A 19,814-nucleotide genomic window follows, 5' to 3' on the forward strand; every position below is an offset into this window, starting at 1 on the left:
AATACAACAAACTAGTGAATATAACAAAAAGGAAGCAGACTCACAGATACAGAGAACAGACTAGTGGTTACCAGTGGGGAGAGGGTAGGGAGGGGCAAAATAGAGGTGGGGGAGTGGGAGATACAAACTATTGGGTATAAGATAGGCTCAAGGATGTATTGTACAACACAAGGAATATAGCCAATATTGTGTAATAACTGTAAATGGAAAGTAACCTTTAAAAATTGTATAAAAAATTTGGGACTTCCCTGGTGGTCCAGTGGGTAAGACTTCACACTACCAATGCAGGGGGCCCAGGTTCAATCCCTGGTCGGGGAACTAGATCCCGCATGCATGCCGCAACTAAGAGTTCATTCGCATGCCACAACTAAAGGATCCCTCATGCTGCAACTAAAGATCCCATGTGCCACAACTAAGACCGGGTGCAGCCAAAATAAATAAATAAATAAATAAATAAATAAATATTAAAAAAAATTAAAATTGTATTAAAAATTTAAAAAATTAAAAAACAACAACAAAAAAGAAGATACAAAAACATCCAAGAAGAAAATTTCAAATGTAGTAAAATTAAAGAATTTAGCTGCATTATATAGCATACCAAAGAAAAACATATCACTGTACCTGTATAATGTTGCTGCATTATTCTGAGAATCTGGATTCAAGTACTCAGGATCAAATAGTCTCTCAATCTTCTTACAAAAAAGTTTACTATTAAGAACAAATGAACAACAAATTAATTTTTTATATCTACTTTATTAAAGTTACTTGATAGTGATGAAAATAAACACTGACCTATCTGCACATGTAGAAAATAAGACTAATAAATCCTTAGAGAGCCCTTCCTTGGGAATTTATAATAAATTTTTAGTGTTCTAAGTAAATAAACCTACTAATGAGAACTGCCTGATCAAGAATCCATTTTCACAAGAAAAATGAGACAGATGGATATCTACCCCTCTTTCAGTCCTTTGTTAAGGAATATTCAAGACCGAGGATTTTGGAAATTTAACAATCCGGGGTCTATCAATAATTTGGTATGTGATCTTTGGCAGCTTAACATCTTTGAACCTTATTTTCTCCATCTATGAAATGGGGTTAGTAATTTCAAATGCATAAGATTTTATGAGGGTTAAATGAGATAGTCCTTTTTAAAGAGTGCCAGACAGTATTAAACATTCAATAAATGTTAATACTTTATTACTATGCATAATATAATAATGTTCTGCATGAACTTTAAGTCTTTTAAGTATGTCATTAATTCCAAGTGTACACCCTGACTGTCTCCATTTTCTCTCAAGTAATGACTGCTATTAAAGGCCAATCTAGGGAGATGCAAGAGGGAAGAGATATGGGAACATATGTATATGTATAACTGATTCACTTTGTTATAAAGCAGAAACTAACATACCATTGTACAGCAATTATACTCCAATAAAGATGTTAAAAAAAATAAAAAATAAATATGAGCAACCCACCCCCCCCCCGCCAAAACAAAATAAAAAATAAAGGCCAATCTGGATTTAGGATCCCGATTCCATTTTCAAGTATTTAGCTCTTGGATAATTCCCCTGTGTCTCATTCCCCTTAAGGACTAAACTCTTAGATAATTCCCTGCACTATCAATTTCTCCCACTGTAAGGAATCATCCTCATCCTGATCAGCATATATAAATATAATCTAGTATCTCCCTTCTTAAAAAAAAAAATCCTTTCTTGAGCCTACCTGTCTTTAATAGCTACTGCTGAATTTTTCTGCAATCATTCAGAGCAAAACATCTGGAAAAAAGTTGTTTAAATCCAATTGGCCACATTTCTGTTCTCATCTTACTCTACATGGTAGCAGCATTCCACACATTTGACCACTTAATCACTTCCTCCTTTTTGAAACCCTCTTTCCTTCTGCCTTCCCTTTGACCCCCCTGGCTCCTCCTCCTCAGGATCCTCGCTGGCTCCTCCCTTGTTGAACCTCCAAATGTTGGACAGTCTTTATCAATACTCTCTTGCTAACAGTTAGAAAATAAAATAAATAAAAATAGCATTTACAATAGCACCAAAAAATTCAAATGCCTAGGAATAAATTTAGTTAAAAAAGGAAAAATATCTCTCACTAAAAACTATAAAACATTGCTAAAATAAGTGGAGGGTTATACCGCGTTCATGAACTGAAAGACTCAATATTATTAAGATGTCTCTTTCCAAATCTATAGGTTGAATATTAACCCTCAAATCTGCAGGGTTGTGTGTGTGTATGTATGTGTATGACAGGGAAAGAAAGAGAAAATGGGCAGGCTGATTATAAAATTCATATGGAAATGCAAAGTATATAAAATGACCAAGACATCAATCTTGAAGGAAGGCAAAGCTGGAGAATTCAGATTACTAGATACCAAAAAGTATTAGAAAGCTACTGTACTTAAGACAGTGTGCTACTGATAAAAGTACAGACAAAGAAATGAACAGAACAAAATGGAGAATTCAGAAAGAGACCTCACATGTATAGTCTCCTGATTTACAGTAAAGGTGCCACTGCAATTCAGTGGAGAACATATGGTATTGTTAGGAAATCTCATTCACTTTCATGGTTTCAAACCTCACCTACTCTTATATTTCTATTTTAAGCCCTGACCTCTGACCTAAACTTCAGACTTACATATCCAACTATCTCCCTGCCATCCTACCTGTGTGTCCAAGAAGTATATTAAATATATTAAATAATCTTAACCCAAACCCATCTCCTGACTCCCCTCACCCCAGTCATTGCCCTCTCTATTAATGACACTAGCATGGTTAGTTGCTCAACCTTAAAACCTAGTAATTATCCTAAAATACTCTCTCTCTTCCCACATCATTCCATTTGAAAATCTGTCGAATCTTTCTATTAACATAGTCTGAATCCATCTACTTTCTTCCAGCTCCCCTGCCTCCACTCTAGTCCAAAGCCTTTCATCTCTCACTAGACTGCTGCACTAGACTTCTAATAGGTCTTGCTTCTTATATTCTTATAGTCTATTCTCCACATAGAATAGACTGAGCTCTTAAAAACAAATCAGATCATGCCACTCCTCTGCTTCCATTCCACCTAGAATAAAGTATACACTCCTTGCTATGACTTAAACAGCCCCTAAGTGCTGCTGACCTCATCTCATACCACTCTTCCCCTTTATACTAAGGCCTGTCTTAATAATTTTTAACATAATTCACCACTACAATCTGCTTATATGTGCCTTATTCAGAGTAACCAATTTAATTACTAATTTTTACCTGAGCCACTGGCTCAGGATATATTTTACTTCATTTAAAATAAAATGGAAACAGATTTCTAAATATATTCTAAATATAGAATTTTTACTAAAATGAAATAGAAATAATACATTTCTTCTAATAGGAACATTACTTTTAAAATTAAATTTAGGGATTTCCCTGGTGATCCAGTGGTTAAGACTCTGTGCTTCCACTGCAGGGGGTGCAGGTTCGATCCCTGGTCAGGGAACTAAGACCCACATGCCATGTGGTGCCACCAAAAGTTTTAAAAAAATAAATTAATTAAATTAAAATTTAAAAATTACCTCCTAAACTTATCTTTCTTGTCCTTTAAATCATCAACTTCACTGTGTGTGAACAGATCAGCTATACGTGTAAGAAGGTTTGCATTAATACAGTTCATGTTGCATGGGGTAGCTACTATGGCATTCATATTTTTGTGGCAATACTGAATACATTGTTCAACCTAAACAAAAAACACAATAGAAAATGAATATTGAAGATAGTAGCATAAAGGATAATGTCATACCAATACTTTTCAAAGATAAGATTCATTAAAAGCCTAATCCATGTATTGCTACACAATAACTTAGTTCTGCCTATTTGGGTTAATCTACACTGTTTCAAAGTGGTCTAGCAGGCCAAATTTGTACAAACATAGCTAGAAAAATAATTTTCACACTTCTTAGAATATTTCGAACGATAATGTAATGAACATCTTTCATGACTGTGGCAGATATAAATTTTAGTCCACAAACTCAAGGGTACAAGATATGTGACTTCCTATAACTAAACTTAGTGATAATTTTAAGCCTCCGTTTCTCTGAGTGGCAGAAACACAATTTCAGTCACTTCAGGGTTTTCTCAGTTGTGTTGTGCTTGCTCGCTGACTTTCTTCCCCTTTCTTCACTGTGAGGTATATTTATTTACTTTTTGAGGTAGATTTGGGTTTTGGGGAAAAACAGCACTGGTTAATTATGCATTCTTCTAAATATTTTGCTATGGCATAAAAATCATCCTTTAGGGCTTAGATTTCAAAAATCAAAACTCAGAGACTCTTTTAGTCTCTGCTTTTTTTCTATAACCCTCCCTTGAAGCAATAAATACCAACAACTGAAAGGAGAGGGACTAAGGAGTACACAGAATACAGGGAACTAATAAAACTTCAAACAAATAAACTTCACATCTGTTAACACAGCAAAGGGGTATTTTGCTCTACTTAGTTTTACCAGAGGTTAAAAGCAAATATTCATTTAAATGTTAATTTAAACCACAAAAACGTATAAAAAACATTTGAACAATAAAGAAATTTATTAAATAAAAGGAAAAAGAAGAAAAACAAATATATTTAATGTTAGAGCTTGATATGTATATGTATATATTATGCTTTTACGTTTTATCAACTATTCTTAAACAACAGAAATGAGCATGTGGTTTACACATATAAAATTACATTTTTTAGTAGTTGGGTATTTGTTCTTAATTCGCTGAACTATAAATGAAAGACACAAATAAGTAAAACATGCTTAAACCAATTACTTAAATAGTAAAACAAATGTATTCCAATTAATTTTCATTTAATTTGGTTTCAGAGCAAAATCCCTTTTGGGGTAAAATTAATTCTGTTTAGTTTCATCTAATGCAACAGCTAACGCCTCCCTTGAGGATAAATTGTTTGTTTTATAGGCATCATATACTAATGATATATAGTAGCCTGAACAATAGCCTTCCCAATAGAACGAAGTACCTCCAAACACCAGCAGTTTATTCTAATGAATCACACTCTTGAATTAACAACTACTTCAGGAAGATGTCTTAGAATTTTCCAGATACTTGAAGGAAACATCAAGTTATATGTTAAATCAAGTATGGGTGAATAGAAGAGCTTGAATCTCTTTTTAATACTTACTAATGAATCCATTTTCAAAAATTCTGAAGAAATAAGAATTGAAATGACATTTCCTGGCTCTAAAAAAAAAGAGAGAAAAATTAAATTCTCCTTTTGATTTGTACCTCAATCTCCTTAGAACAGGCTCCTTCTCACCTTAAAAGAGGATGTTACTTTAATAAGAACAATTTAATAAAAGCTTACTATGGCTTATATACATGAAAGAAAGAAAACGCAATGTTAAAACTTACAGTATAGAGAAAATGCATAGTAAATTTGCCTGGAATTAGATTCATATCAAGTAAAGAGACTCCGGCTAAAGATATGATATATGCAAACTCCTTAACTAAACCAGGGAAAAAGATAATTAAAATTGTGAATATAACTCATCACACAAAAATGACAGTGAAGCTACTTCAAATGTGGTTCAAATGATTGTTATGAACAAATACTTAATTTAAAAGATTCTGAAAGATAATATAAAATTTACTATTGCAGAAATGCAAAATTACTTTCTAAAGGCAGACTTCGGAGGCACAACCAGGGAAAGGGGGATGCCGGCTGATGCTATCATTTTAGTAAAACAACCTCAGTCATCTCCCATGAGGTATATTTTTAAGAAAAAGAAAACAACTGTGATTTTTACCATTATAGTACTAAGACAATCCCCCTAAATAAAGGACTATGCAGGCAATGATTAAAATAAGTAATCCCAATCTTTCCTTAAGTAACAATTCTAGATTAAAGGTTCTCAAAGAGCAAAGGTAAAGGGAGGAAAGAGCTGGTGAAAAAGTTCCTCAAGAAACTATAATATAACCCATTCCAGTTAAGACACAAGGTCTGGATTATTAGCAATTTAATTAAGCATTTTGGTAGTTTTCCTAGTTAGAATAAAGATTGCTTTTATAAAAGCTTACATTTGTAGCCACTGATTTAAGGTCCAAGATTACAGAGACTAGTTTTGCACCACTTTTTTAACCTTTGCTATGTTCTTAAACATGCTAGATCAAACAGTAATTTTTTTCTCTCTACGTATTTTGATTTTTATTTCACACATACATATCTCCATGGTCTGGAATCTCTGGGCTCTGACTGGTTGAAAATTTTGATTTAGCAATTTTGTAATTTTAAGGACCATTAGAAACCTTTTCTATTAATTTGGTCACAAAAATGTATTAAATTATGAACTTCCTCAGAAGACTTCTTATATACTGTCAGTATAGGTTTAGTTACTAACAAGAGTTTAGAAATATTTTGCTACTACTGTAAATTGCAATTCTAGTGCACAGAAAGACTTTATTAAACCACCAGTGTGATTTCCTATACAAGTCAATGCCACAAAAAGATTACTTAGTAATTAGTCTTCCGATCCTCTAGAACACTGGTTCTCAAACTTTTGCTCTCAAAACCCCTTTAAAAAAATCTTAAAAACTGAAATTCCTGGAGAGCTTTTGTTTATGTGGGTTATATCTATCAGTATTTACCATATTGGAAATTAAAACAGAAATTAAAAAAATATATTAATTCATTTAAAAATAATGAACTAATTACATATTAACATATTTTATGAAAAATAACTATTTTCCAATAGAAACAAAAAAAAGTGAAAATAACACTGTTTGACATTTTTTATAAATCTCTTCAATGTCTGACTTAAGGGAAGACAGCTAGATTCTCGTATCTGTTTCCACATTGAATTTCTGAGTAGTCTTTCTTAAAGGTTACTTGCAATGGGAATTGAAATCATATCAATGAACTTTTCCTATTCTGCTATCTCAAAATCCACTGATTTATCTTGTACTTTGAGTGGACCTTCAACCCATGCATGATTTTTTTTAACATCATGCATTGGTCATTAGGAAGATATTGGTTCACTGAGTTATGCAAATCTTCCAAATGTTGAAACATTTCATTGCACAATACACACACACACACAAAATCTCACCAGTCTCATCAGAAACATCTTTAAGTACTGAGGAATTGTCAAGCACATGCAAGCAGATACAAGTTTTCCAGTACTCTCTTACTTGAAAGCTTGAATTTTATCATTGGCAACAAATATTGTTAGTTGTTTCCCTTTAATTGACTGGTTCATTTAATTCATTTTCAAGAAAATATTTGTCTGGGGAGTTCCCTGGTGGCCTACTGGTTAGGATTCTGGGCTTTCACTGTCGTGGCCTGGGTTCAATGCCTGGTCGGAGAACTGAGATCCCGCAAGCTGCACGGTATGGCCAAAAAAAAAAGAGAGAGAGAGAGAGAGAGAAAATATCTGCCAAATGCCTAAGTCTGAATAACCATAACTTGTCAGCCATTCTTCCAAGTAAAAATGGTTTCGTAAAAAAGCAGCTAGTTTGCAACTCAAGTAACTGTACAAATGCTTTTCCTTCAGACAACCATCATACTTTGGTGTGTAGCAGGAATGCACTTCCTGTGTCATTACACAGAATATCAAAACGATGTATACTCAAGAGTCAAGAGTTAATAAAATTAGTAATATTTACTGCCTCATCAAGGATATTCTTTTTTTTTTTTAATTTATTTATTTATTTTTGGGTGTGTTGGGTCTTCGTTTCTGTGCGAGGGCTTTCTCTAGTTGCGGCGAGCGGGGGCCACTCTTCATCGCGGTGCGCGGGCCTCTCACTGTCGCGGCCTCTCTTGTTGCGGAGCACAGGCTCCAGACGCGCAGGCTCAGCAGTCGTGGCTCACGGGCCTAGTTGCTCCGCGGCATGTGGGATCTTCCCAGACCAGGGCTCGAACCCGTGTCTCCTGCATTGGCAGGCAGATTCTCAACCACTGCGCCACCAGGGAAGCCCCAAGGATATTCTTAAGTGAAACTTTTTTTGTTTTCTTTTTTCCTATGAGCACATGGTGTTGAAGAACACAGTGACCACTAATACAGTGTGATGCTCCTTGCTTGATGTGTGCTAAAGCTCCAACAGTTTTACCCTCCATTACTTCTGCACCACCTGAACAAATGTCAACACAGAGAGAAAGACAAGCAACATCCTGGCATTATTAAGCAGATTCTCTTGACCTTGTGGATCCTCTAAAAGGATCTTTAGGACTCCAGTGGTCGGTCACTGTACCATACAGTGAAAATAGCTGATCTAGAGACCTGTCCATTTGCCATAAATTCACTATAATTGGCTTAGAAAGGGTGAGGTATCAGTTTCCTAAAAGGTGATTACTAATCTGAGCATAAATACTAATGTTTGAACAATTTTCCACATTTCATGTTTGGCCTGAAGCAACTTCCAGCTGACACAAAAATTGCACTACAAAATAAGCAATAGATTGTCTTTTACCTAAAGTGGGCATCTCACAATCTTTATTCTCCTTAGTGTTCCTTTTAACATATTTTATCAACCAGTTGAAAATGTGAACGTCACAATGAACTGAAATGTCCACCTCTTCCCAGCGCTGGGCGTCCACAGATAAATATTCAGCAAAGTACTTCATTTCTGATATCAAAAGATCTCGTGGGCAAATAAAATCTTCTTTCAAGTTTTTTGCTTCATCACATACATGGATCACCATGTTTGGCCTTCATAAAAAATGTTACACAGAAATGAAATTATTAGAATTTTAGAAGAGGAGCCAATAATATTGACATTTATTGGAAGTATGAGAACAAGATATTTTTCAAGGTTTTAACCACACATCAGTTTCACAGGGTCTGACATTCAGAAGTTTTCATAAGTGTCTTGCTAACCTGATCTGTATCTGAAAATTGACTAATTTTAGTTAAGCTATTGATTTAATAAAACAAATAAAAATATTTTTACTACAGAACTTACAATCTACAGGGTTTTAAAATTTATTTTCAAATTATAAGTTAATTATAATGTTTTTAAAAATACCAATTCACAAAGAAAAATTAAATTATACATTCTAATTCTTGTGAGGAACATAAAACAGCACTTTTACATGGTAATGGGTATGGGAGGGAGATATAGATTAAATACTAAAATTTTCTTACTATTAATAAATAGGAAAAACAGTTAAAATTATTCATTGAAGTATCAAAAAATTAGCATAGCTACTTTGTTTTTTTTTTTTTACTTTGTTATTTTTAACAGCAAGAATGCTTGTTTCTAGGCATTCAATAAATATAAATTAGTAAATGTGGTTTAAAAATTCTTAAGACTACAACGTGCTTATTTACATATTTAAAAAACAATTTAAGAATAAGTTTAGATGATGCATCAGAAAGATTGCTTCAAAAATTATAAACTCCTTGAATTTATATGCCCTTGAAAATTACATCACCACAAAAAGAAACACTAGTGTGATCCACAACTGCCTTCGTGTCATTACAAAAGGAAGAGATTAGATAGGAAGTGACAGACTACCCTATAATATGAATTTAATGTGTGTTTAATTGAACTTCAAACAATTTTAATACAGAGAAATTACATTTGAAATAAAATTGGCTACAGAAAAAGGATTAATAATCAATGCTCTGTCAAAGTCAAAGGAATTTAAGTAACTTTGCAAGTTTTTCTTTCAAAGAAATTGTGGTCAAAATATAAACAGGTAATGGCTGGTATAATGAAGTATGAAATTTCTGTGGCTTTTTGGGCCACAAAATGAAATAAGATAATCCTAATTAATTTATCAGATAAATTTTTGTGCCGTACACAAAACCTATCAGTTAAAAATCTATGTGAGGGGGGGCTTCCCTGAAGTCCAGTGGTTAAACTCTGTGCTTCCAATGCAGGGGATGTGGGTTCAATCCCTGGTCAGGGAACTAAGCCATGTGGTGCGGCCGAAAAAAAAAAATCTATGTGAATAAACTAAAATTCACTAAACTATAAAAGGGTGAATTTTTTTATTGTGGTAAATACACACAACATAAAATTTGCCATTTTTAAATGTACAGTTCACTGGCAGTAAGTGCACTCATATTGATGTGCAATTATCACCACCATCCATCTCCAGAACTTTTCAAAAGGATAAATGTTATGGTATGTGAATTATATATCAATAAAGCTGTTATAGAAAAACTATCAGAACTAAAAACATACAAAGGAGCTTTTAGAGATGATGAAAATGTTCTTTATCTTCATTGGTTATATGGCTAAAACTCATCAAAGTGAATACTTAAATATGTGCAGTTCATTGTATATAAAATACACAAAACAATACAAAATTATCAAAACTTGCATTATATCGAAAGATGTATTTTAATTTTTAAATATTTCTACAATGAGTAATTATATTCAAATAGTTCTAAAACACACATCCAGTTTCTTTAATAAAGTTGGAGAACTAATGGCAGAGACTTTTCTTTGGGTTTTAAAATTTACTTTTCAAAATTTTATGTTAATAGATGTTATTTCTAATACTTACAAGATGAAAATGAATTTTTAAAGTGGAAAACTGTTGTCCAATTTATAAGTAATATGAATAAGCCATACGTTTACCTATCAAGCAATTGTTTATAGTTCAACACATCAACTACCCTCATTTCAATTATTTCAGCAATTGCATAATGTGAAATTCCTAAATTATGGTAACTGATATATAAAATTAGCAATCATATTTTTATAATTTAAAGTTGATATTCATATTAAAGCTTATCTAGCAAAGAACCAGCCTCCTACCCTTCAGATTCTTCAGTCTTTTCTCCACCATTATGAGTAGTACAATTTTCACTTTCTGAAGAACAATTCCTTGTGGAAGCTATACTATGTCTTCCTTAAATACAGAAACAAACACATACAAAAACAAAGGGGGGAGGTTAGCATTTCTAACTGAGAATGGGTTTTTACTTATTGAATGGTTATACTATAAATTCATGGTTTCCAAGAGTACTTAAATATGGTACTTTGTCAGGTGCCTTAATATTTCTAAAGGTATATGGAAAAAACAGTACGAAAAAAGGATCACAAATTGTTAACACTACATTGAAGATTTAAAAAATACTAACATGGTGTGAAGGGATGGGGTCAAATTTTCAAAAGCCTACATATAGTTTTCTCTTCCTGAAGCAAATTTTTATATCAATACTCTGCTGCTGTTGAAATTAAAATAATTCACTACACTGAAGATTTCTAAAACCAGTTATTATTTCCAATGAAGTTGTGGAAAACATCACTTCTACACCGCTGCTATGTCATCTGAAGCTATTGCTGACTCCAATAGAGGGGAGCTGTAGAAAAGACAACATGAGAGGCAAGCAAGATTCTCCCAGTAAAAAAAAAAAATTAAGTAAAAGGTACAGGTCAAATCCCTTTAAAATTTACAACATAACATAAATAGGCTAATGGACTGGAGTAGTAAATTTTGATACAGTAAAAAGCTCTTTTGGGTAATAGTGTTTGACCTGTACGTTAACATCTATACTTTTTTTTTAAATACAGCAAGACAAATTTCTAAAGCTCAGGAAAATACAAATACTAATAGATTTTTCTATTAATGCTTCTATTAGCCTTTACATAAAGAAAAGTTGATGGGAATACATAGTATTTTGTAGAACTGTCATAAGGACAAGCACTGCATTTTGTTTTTAAAACCGTACCTGTTTTAGAAACTGCATCCTGACCAACTGGAGTCTCCTGAAATTCTCTTTGTGTGCCAAGAAGCGAGGATTTGATATACGTGGCTAAAGTTTCAACAGGACTCTCTCCAGCAGCCATGAGGGGACTATAGTGGTTGTCCACAGGTGAGCTTCCACTGTTCTTCAGTTCATCAAATCTCTTTGCACACTGTAATGACATAAAGGAAGGAAATGTATGTCTGGGGGGTTTTAAATCATTTTTTATAAGTGAATATTAATCTCTTGGGTAACATCTAAAAAATTAGTGCACATTTCAATACATGAAAGCCTCTGACTTACTTTTTTCTTTTTTAAAATTCAGGGTAGTTTTTAAAAAAATATGCTTTAACTCAAAGGCATAATGTATTTATGCTCTTGTAGAAAAATGAAGAATGCCTTTATCAACCATATTTCCCCATGGTCTACGTCTATCATCAGTTGATAATTTTAATAATTTAGTTAAAAACTTGGCTTTTATTTTCACACTGAGTTTCCACCAGGAACAAGACCAAATTCTAACCTTCAAAGAAAAAAAAAACAAAAAGTATCTTATTTGTGACACTAGATTTTCTTTATTAAAATAATGAGTCTTTGTTCTTACTAACAGTGAGGTTCACCATGCACAAAATACTGTAGTAACACTTCACAGACACATATTTGGGCAGTTTGTTCTAGAACAGTGTTTTCCCTTAACCCATTGTTAGTCACGGAATCAATTTAGAAAAGTCCAGATTAGCAACTAAAAAAAAAGAAATAAAATACAATAGATTAGAAAATACCAAGAGTGCATTAAGTATAATAAGGCTAAGTAGTCCTTCATGAAAACGCCATTTCTAAGTGTGTACTACGTCACAACATAAAATGCGGGTCTTGGTCAAACAACACTTCCATAGCATTCATGTTTAAATATCCATCAGTAGCAACGTGGGTGGCAAATTGCATAGCAGACCAAGTAATCTGGGAGGTGCAAAAGGAGAAAAACATATATCATGTATACACATATATGTTAAGTGAATAATGCATTGGGTATGGCATCATTCATTTATTACACAAAAATTTATCAAGTACCCACTAGATATTAAGCACCATTTTCAGAAAAGATTGTTTACTAATAGTACTATAGTACTATTACTACAAAGAAATCCCTATTCAAGGCTTAGTCCTTTGAAAATGCATTTAAAAGACACGTAAGTGTAGGACTTCCCTGGTGGTCCAATGGTTAAGACTCCATGCTTCCACTGCAGGGGGCATGGGTTCAATCCCTGGTCAGGGAACTAAGATCCCACATGCCCCATGGCACAGCCAAAAAAATAAACAAAAACAAAAACAAAACAAAATGATACATAAGTTTAGACTAAAATATTATACTCAGTATGTATGCCTACCTCTTTAAGCAAAGTCTTAAAATTAAATAAAAATAATTAATATGATAAATGAGAAACAAAATATTTTTGTATGAGGACTGAAAAAAGCAGTGATGAAGACCTGGCAAAGAAAAAAAATGCTGTAATGATTAGAAGAATGTACAGGTTCACAGGTACATCTATAGGATAAAGAATATAAGTGATTTAATTGAATCCATTTTTCATACAAAATGAGTTTATTTTCTGTAACAGAGAAAGTGGTTAGGTAGGCTTTTTTTAAAATATAAATTTATTTTATTTATTTTTTATTTTTGGCTGCGTTGGGTCTTTGTTGCTGCTAGCGGGCTTTTCTCTAGTTGCAGCGAGCAGAGGCTACTCTTCATTGCAGTGCGCAGGCTTCTCATTGCGGTGGTTTCTCTCGTTGCGGAGCGCAGGCTCTAGGTGCGCAGGCTCAGAAGTTGTGGCGCACGGGCTTAGTTGCTCCGCGGCATGTGTGGTCTTCCCAGACCAGGGCTTGAACCCATGTCCCTTGCATTGACAGGCGGATTCTTAACCACTGTGCCACCAGGGAAGCCCTAGGTAGGCTTTTAAACTGTAGATTCTTCTGATATCTTTTAGGTAACGCTTATAGCTATATTGGAAATTGAACGTAGATTTATCTTATTTAACAAAGCTTACAACAATTTCTAATACTTATGAAATATGAAAATTATGAAACCTGAATATTTGAAATGAACACATGATTGCTTAAACAAAAAGCAAGTGAACTGTGAATAATTTAAAGTACATTGTTAAATCTTCTTTTGTGTTTAAGCAAAAATTACATATCTATATGCAAAAGAAAGGTTGGACCCCCTACCTCACACCATATAAGAAAATTAGCTCAAAAGAGATCAAAGACTAAGTATAAGAGCTAAAACTATAAAATTATTAGAAGGCAATATAGGTAAAAGTCTTCATGACCTTGGTTAGGTGATAGTTTCTTAGATATAACACTAAAAACACAAGCAACAAAGAAAAATTAGATATACTAGTCTTCATTAAAATTTAAAACTTTGTACTTCAAAGGACACCATCAGGGAAATGAAAAGACAGTCCACAAAATAGGAGAAAATATTTGCAAATCACATGTTTGACAAGGGACTTGTATCTAGAATACATAAAGAACTCTTACCACTCAATGATAAAAAGACAAATAACGCAATTGAAAAATGGGCAAAGGATATGAATAGATATTTCTCCAAAGAAGCTCTATAAATGGCCTATAAGCACATTAAAAGATGGTCAACATCATTAGCCATTAGGAAAATGCAAATCAAAATCATAATGAGTTAACACTTCACACACACTAGGATGGCCATAATACAAAAGACATAATAAAAGTGTTGGCAAGGATGTGGAGAAATTGGAACCCTCATACATTGCTGGTGAAAATGTAAAATGGTATAGTCACTTTGGAAAAATTAGATACATTATTTCAGCTAAGGTAAATGCTTATCTAGAAAATTTTAATTCATCCTTTCTCCACTTTCAAAATACCAACAGGTCAACTTCAAAATGAAAAAAAAAAAAAATCCGGGAGATTAAGAGAACATTCAAGAAACTTAAAAAATATATAATTTTTGGGACTTCCCTGGTGGTCCAATGGTAAAGAATCCGCCTTCCAATGCAGGGGACGCGGGTTTGATCCCTGGTCAGGGAACTAAGATCTCACATGCTACGGGGCAACTAAGCTTGCATGTCACAACTACTGAGCTCGCGCACCTCAACTAGAGAGCCTGCATGCCACAAACCACAGAGCCCACGCACTCTGGAACCGGCGCACCACAACCACAGAGCTCACGCACCCTGGAGTCTGTGCGTCACAACTAGAGAAGAGAAAACCCACACGCCGCAATGAAAGATCCCATATGCCTCAACAAAGATCCCGCGTGCCGCAACTAAGACCGGACACAGCCAAAAATAAATTAAATAAAAAAATAATAAATAAACCTTAAAAAAATATATATATATACAGTTTTTTTTGTCCACCAGATAGTATAACAATATTGAAAATAAGTCAGTACGAACGGTCAATAGGATTAGATAGATCAATGGATTAGAATAGTTAAGTCGAGAAATAGATCTGAAGGTAAAATTTCAAACCAGTAATAAAGAATGGACTATTCAATAAATGTTGAGACAACTAACTAGTAATTAGGAAAAAAGTTAAAACTAAAAAAATTCCAGGGACTTCCCTGGTTGCACAGTGGTTAAGAATCTGCCTGCCAAATGCAGGGGACAGGGGTTTGAGTCCTGGTCTGGGAAGATCCCACATGTCGCAGAGCAACTAAGTCCGTGTGCCACAACTACTGAGCCTGCGCTCTAGAGCCTGTGCGCCACAACTACTGAGCCTGCACTCTAGAGCCCGTGTGCCACAACTACTGAGGCCCACATGCCTAGAGCCTGTGCTCTGCAACAGGAGAAGCCACCGCAATGAGAAGCCCGCGCACCGCAACGAAGAGTAGCATCTGTTAGCCACAACTAGAGAAAGCCGGTGCGCAGCAATGAAGACCCAATGCAGCCAAAAAATAATTAAAAAAAAAAAAATCCCAAGTGGAGTCAAGATTTAAATGTAAAATAAAAAGTAGTCCGCAAAATGTAGGTGACTTTATATTATACACAGTCTTCAGGTTGAGAAGGTTTCTAAACATGACAAAAAAGGAGAACATCAAAGTAAAAGATTCACAGATTTTTAACATAAACTTTTAAACATTTGTATACAAGAGACTATCATTAATAACTTATAGCTGAAAAAAAACTGAGAAAAATAAGCTAGATTAAGGGTTAATATATTCAATACATAGAAAACTGTTATTAAACTAGTAACAAACAAAAAATTTACAAACAGAAAAAGGATATGGAACAATAAAATATAAAACATTCATCCTTTAGGATTTAAAGAAAGAAATGAAAACTGTGGTAACATTTATTAAAATCAAATATATATCTATTTACATATAAATAAGAATTTTGAAAAGACACACAGAGAAATAATACTTAATATATAAAGTGCAAGGATCAGGCACTCAGCTATTTTGACTGGAGTACAACATGGATGACCCTTCCAGTGGACAATATGTAACAAAAGCCTTAAAAATGCACATGCCCTCTAATGAAGCAATTCTGCTTCTGAGATTATCCCCTAAGAAAAGAATAAGATATTTGTTACAGTGGTATTTGCAGTAGTCAAAAGTTGGAAACAATAGCTTAAATATCCAATAAAAGGTTCAATAAATTACGATTTAGCTCAAATAAAAGAATGACAGTATACTGTCATCAAATGTAGAACTCTAGCAACTGACACATAAAGATGTTCACAATATGCTACGTGAAAAACAAAGCAGCAAAGTAGTACATTTGTTACATGTCTTTAAGAATTCATATATGAATAGAAAAGAATCTGGAAGGATATATACAAGGTTTCAACAGCTTACTTTAGGTAGGGTCAGATTTATAATTCTGATTTTTCACTTGTTTCCTTGTGTGTGTGTGTTATGTGTGTGTTTGTATTCTTTGAGGATATGTCTTGTTTAGTAATAAGAAAGGAATTAAAAATTCACATTACTTAAAAATAGTCTGATTCACATTCAGTTGCATTTTAGTTAAAAAAATAATTTCTTGGGAATTCCCTGGTGGTCCAGTGGTTAGGGCTCCGTGCTTCCACTACAGGGGACACGGGTTCAATCCCTGGTCAGGGAACTAAGATCCTGCAAGCCGCACAGTGCGGCCAAAAAAAAAGTTCTCAACTGAGTGAATTTGAATATGCAGTGGATATTAGATGATAAGATGGAGTTATTGTTAATTTTCTTAGCTTTGATCATGGTACTGTAGTTATGTAATAATATCCTTATTTTAAGATGTATGCTACAGTCTATGAAGTATCGTGATGTCTGAAACTTACTTCTAAATGTCAAAAAAAAAAAAAAAAGTTACATAAAGAGATCAAGCAAACACCTAGAATTGCTGACTCCAAATAAAGGATATAGGGATGCTATACTATTCTTTTAACTTTTCTGTATGTTTGAAAATAGTCACAATAAAAAGTTGGAAAAACAGTCAAATTCACAGGTTTGCCTTGTTTTAAAACCTAACATGTAAAAATCCAAAAGATGAAAAAGTATAGATTATGGAATGATAATATACACTTAATAATAAATTCCCCCATCATTTCACAAAGACCTATAACATAACCGAGGGCAAGTAATCCCTGTGGGTACTGGTTTTCTCAGCTGTAAAAGCAGAGGGTAGAATTTGGTTCATTCACTGATCCTATAGGTATTTATTGACTGTATATTATGGGCCAGGCAGTGGTGCATATGCTTCAAACCTACTGGGTAAAACCACTAATGTCCTTTCTACTTCTAGAAATCTGAGATGATTCATCCACTTTAGGGTTCCTTGTAACAGCAAAAAATTCTGATGTCAGTGTTTCTCCAACCAGGGTTCACAGATGAATTACCAGAAACCTAAGAGTTCCCTAGAAGAGTTTTTAGATTGTGAGTTTTGATTCTGAGGATAACCTTAATAAAATCATCCAGGTCATTAGGATGACAGAATATTTCCATGCCTATTTGCTTTTCTGTTGTAAATTAATTGTAAATTAAGTTGGTACCAAGAAATATTTTAATTGTCCGTGGCTAATTTTATTTTTTTACTTTTTATTTTAAAAAATTTTTATTTAATTTATTTATTTATTTTTGGCTGCTTTTGGGTCTTCATTGCTGCGTGCGGGCTTTCTCTAGTTACAGTGAGCGGGGGCTGCTCTTCGTTGCGGTGTGCGGGCTTCTCACTGCGGTGGCTTCTCTTGTTGCGGAGAACGGGCTCTAGGCGCGCGGGTTCAGTAGCTGTGGCGCACGGGCTTAGTTGCTCTGCAGCATATGGGATCTTCCCAGACCAGGGCTCGAACCCGTGTCCCCTGCATCGGCAGGCAGATTCTCAACCACTGCGCCACCAGGGAAGCCCCCACGGCTAATTTTAATAAAGGGCAATGTGGAGAAGAAACCTGGTGTAGAGAAGAGATGTGTTAGTGCCAAGGGGAAGGCAAGTAATGTCCTGGCACAACACACGGCTTCACGGTAGAGGGTTAAAGAGAAAAAAGTGGAGAAAGAGTAAAGGCTTTGAAAGGCACATGGCAGCACAGGCTAAACGCAAAAAAATTTTGTGCCACAAGAGGCTACACAAATATTTGCATTATAATCAGCAATTTAATTTCAGCAAAACACTATTACTTATCACATTAAGCTTATTAGTTTGAATTGTGTTGGTTTGAGTTTTCACTTGTGTCTATAAAATGTAAATTTGGTTTATGATCATATAGGTGTGTTTATACCCAGTATTGTTAGTGCACATTTAATTTCCACTATAATAATAATTTAAGTCATCATTGGGAGTTTTCAAGTTTTTTTTCCTTTAAAAAGGTCTGTACATTACTCAAGTTTGAGAAGCATAGCGTTAGCAATTTAATAAAACTGGATTTACAAAAACGTTATCTACCCATTCAGTTGTAAACATGTAAGATAAGTTTGAATTTAAACATACCAGGTGGGTTAATATATAATTTACATAGATTATATTTAGCCAAATTGCATCATATGTACGCATATTCGGTATTTATATGTGCATATGAATATGTAAAACTCAAATATTTCTTCTTAGTATAACAGTTATTCCTTTAAATTGATCACTTTTTCTGATTTCTTTTCAGTAGATATCTGAAAGACTGTTATTTACCTCTTTAGGTGTTAATCCAGGCACAAGCCTTGCCACTGATTCCCAGTTGATGGTCTGGTGGATTCCAATTAATGGGTAAAGGATCATGTCCAACACCATTTGGTTGTTATTGTTTAGGAAATTGTTGTTTTCTGAATATCCACGACTCATCTTTTGGAACTAGAGACAGAGAAGACAAATAGATTTATTTGCATCTGAAATCCAAATATTTTCAGAACATTATAAATCAGTTATAATTCATTCCTAAGAATTATCTACTACTACATAAAGAAAAGATAAAACTGACCTAAAATCAAAACAGAATATATAGCTCAAATCTCTTCAAATATAACAGTATTTGAATATTATGGATTGGTGGGTAGATAGATAGATAGAAGGATGGACAGATGGGTAAATACGTGATTAAAAAGTATGATAAAATGTTAAGGGTAGAATATAAGTGACGGGTATACAAGTGTTCACTATAAAATTCTTTTGATTTTGCCGTATGTTTAAAATTTTTCATAATAATATGTTGAGAGAAAAAGTTGAACACAATGTATCTTCTTTAAAAAAAAATCCTTATGTATGCCTGATCTGTTATTTTGATTAGCAGTTCATGGATGGTAGAACTAAACTAAACTAAACTAAACTGAAAAAAAAAAAGCTAGTTAAAAAGAATGATAATTTCATTGCAGTCCTAAGCCATATTTCCTTTATTTCTCTGTGAGTGAATGTCCATGCTATAAACAATCGAGGCTGAGTATACTTAATTTTGACTGATGTAATCAAATGAAACTTAGAACTAAGTTAATCTGACATTTTAGGATAAGCATAATCATTGTTACTGCGCATGTGATTATGAATTACATATGGTGGGGAGAGTATATCAACAAATGTAATTAGCATTGTTTTTATATGTTTGAAACATTGTTTGGAAAGTCCTCTTATTCCTTATCTTCAGAAGCAATGTGACAACTGGCCTGATAAGGTTTAACCCTTACACACAC

At 33.8% G+C, this 19,814-nt stretch overlaps 1 protein-coding gene across 3 annotated transcripts in view; it reads right to left on the minus strand.

Moving 5' to 3' along the window:
- The window catches only part of SANBR (SANT and BTB domain regulator of CSR), a 68,212-nt gene that overhangs the window by 44,344 nt on the left and 4,054 nt on the right, over positions 1 to 19,814 (minus strand). For all 3 annotated transcript variants that reach the window (XM_082358160.1, XM_082358159.1, XM_082358158.1), the window contains 7 exons: positions 18,826 to 18,984; positions 11,672 to 11,858; positions 10,755 to 10,848; positions 8,454 to 8,692; positions 5,170 to 5,228; positions 3,566 to 3,726; positions 622 to 708 (listed from right to left, as the gene is read on the minus strand). In XM_082358160.1, coding sequence (XP_082214286.1) covers positions 622 to 708; positions 3,566 to 3,726; positions 5,170 to 5,228; positions 8,454 to 8,692; positions 10,755 to 10,848; positions 11,672 to 11,858; positions 18,826 to 18,975 — 977 coding nt within the window. In that variant the 5' untranslated portion in view covers positions 18,976 to 18,984. The remainder of the gene's footprint in view (positions 1 to 621; positions 709 to 3,565; positions 3,727 to 5,169; positions 5,229 to 8,453; positions 8,693 to 10,754; positions 10,849 to 11,671; positions 11,859 to 18,825; positions 18,985 to 19,814) is intronic.

This window comes from Balaenoptera borealis (assembly GCF_965194805.1).
Source record: "Balaenoptera borealis genome assembly, chromosome: 15".
Taxonomy (NCBI): domain Eukaryota; kingdom Metazoa; phylum Chordata; class Mammalia; order Artiodactyla; family Balaenopteridae; genus Balaenoptera; species Balaenoptera borealis.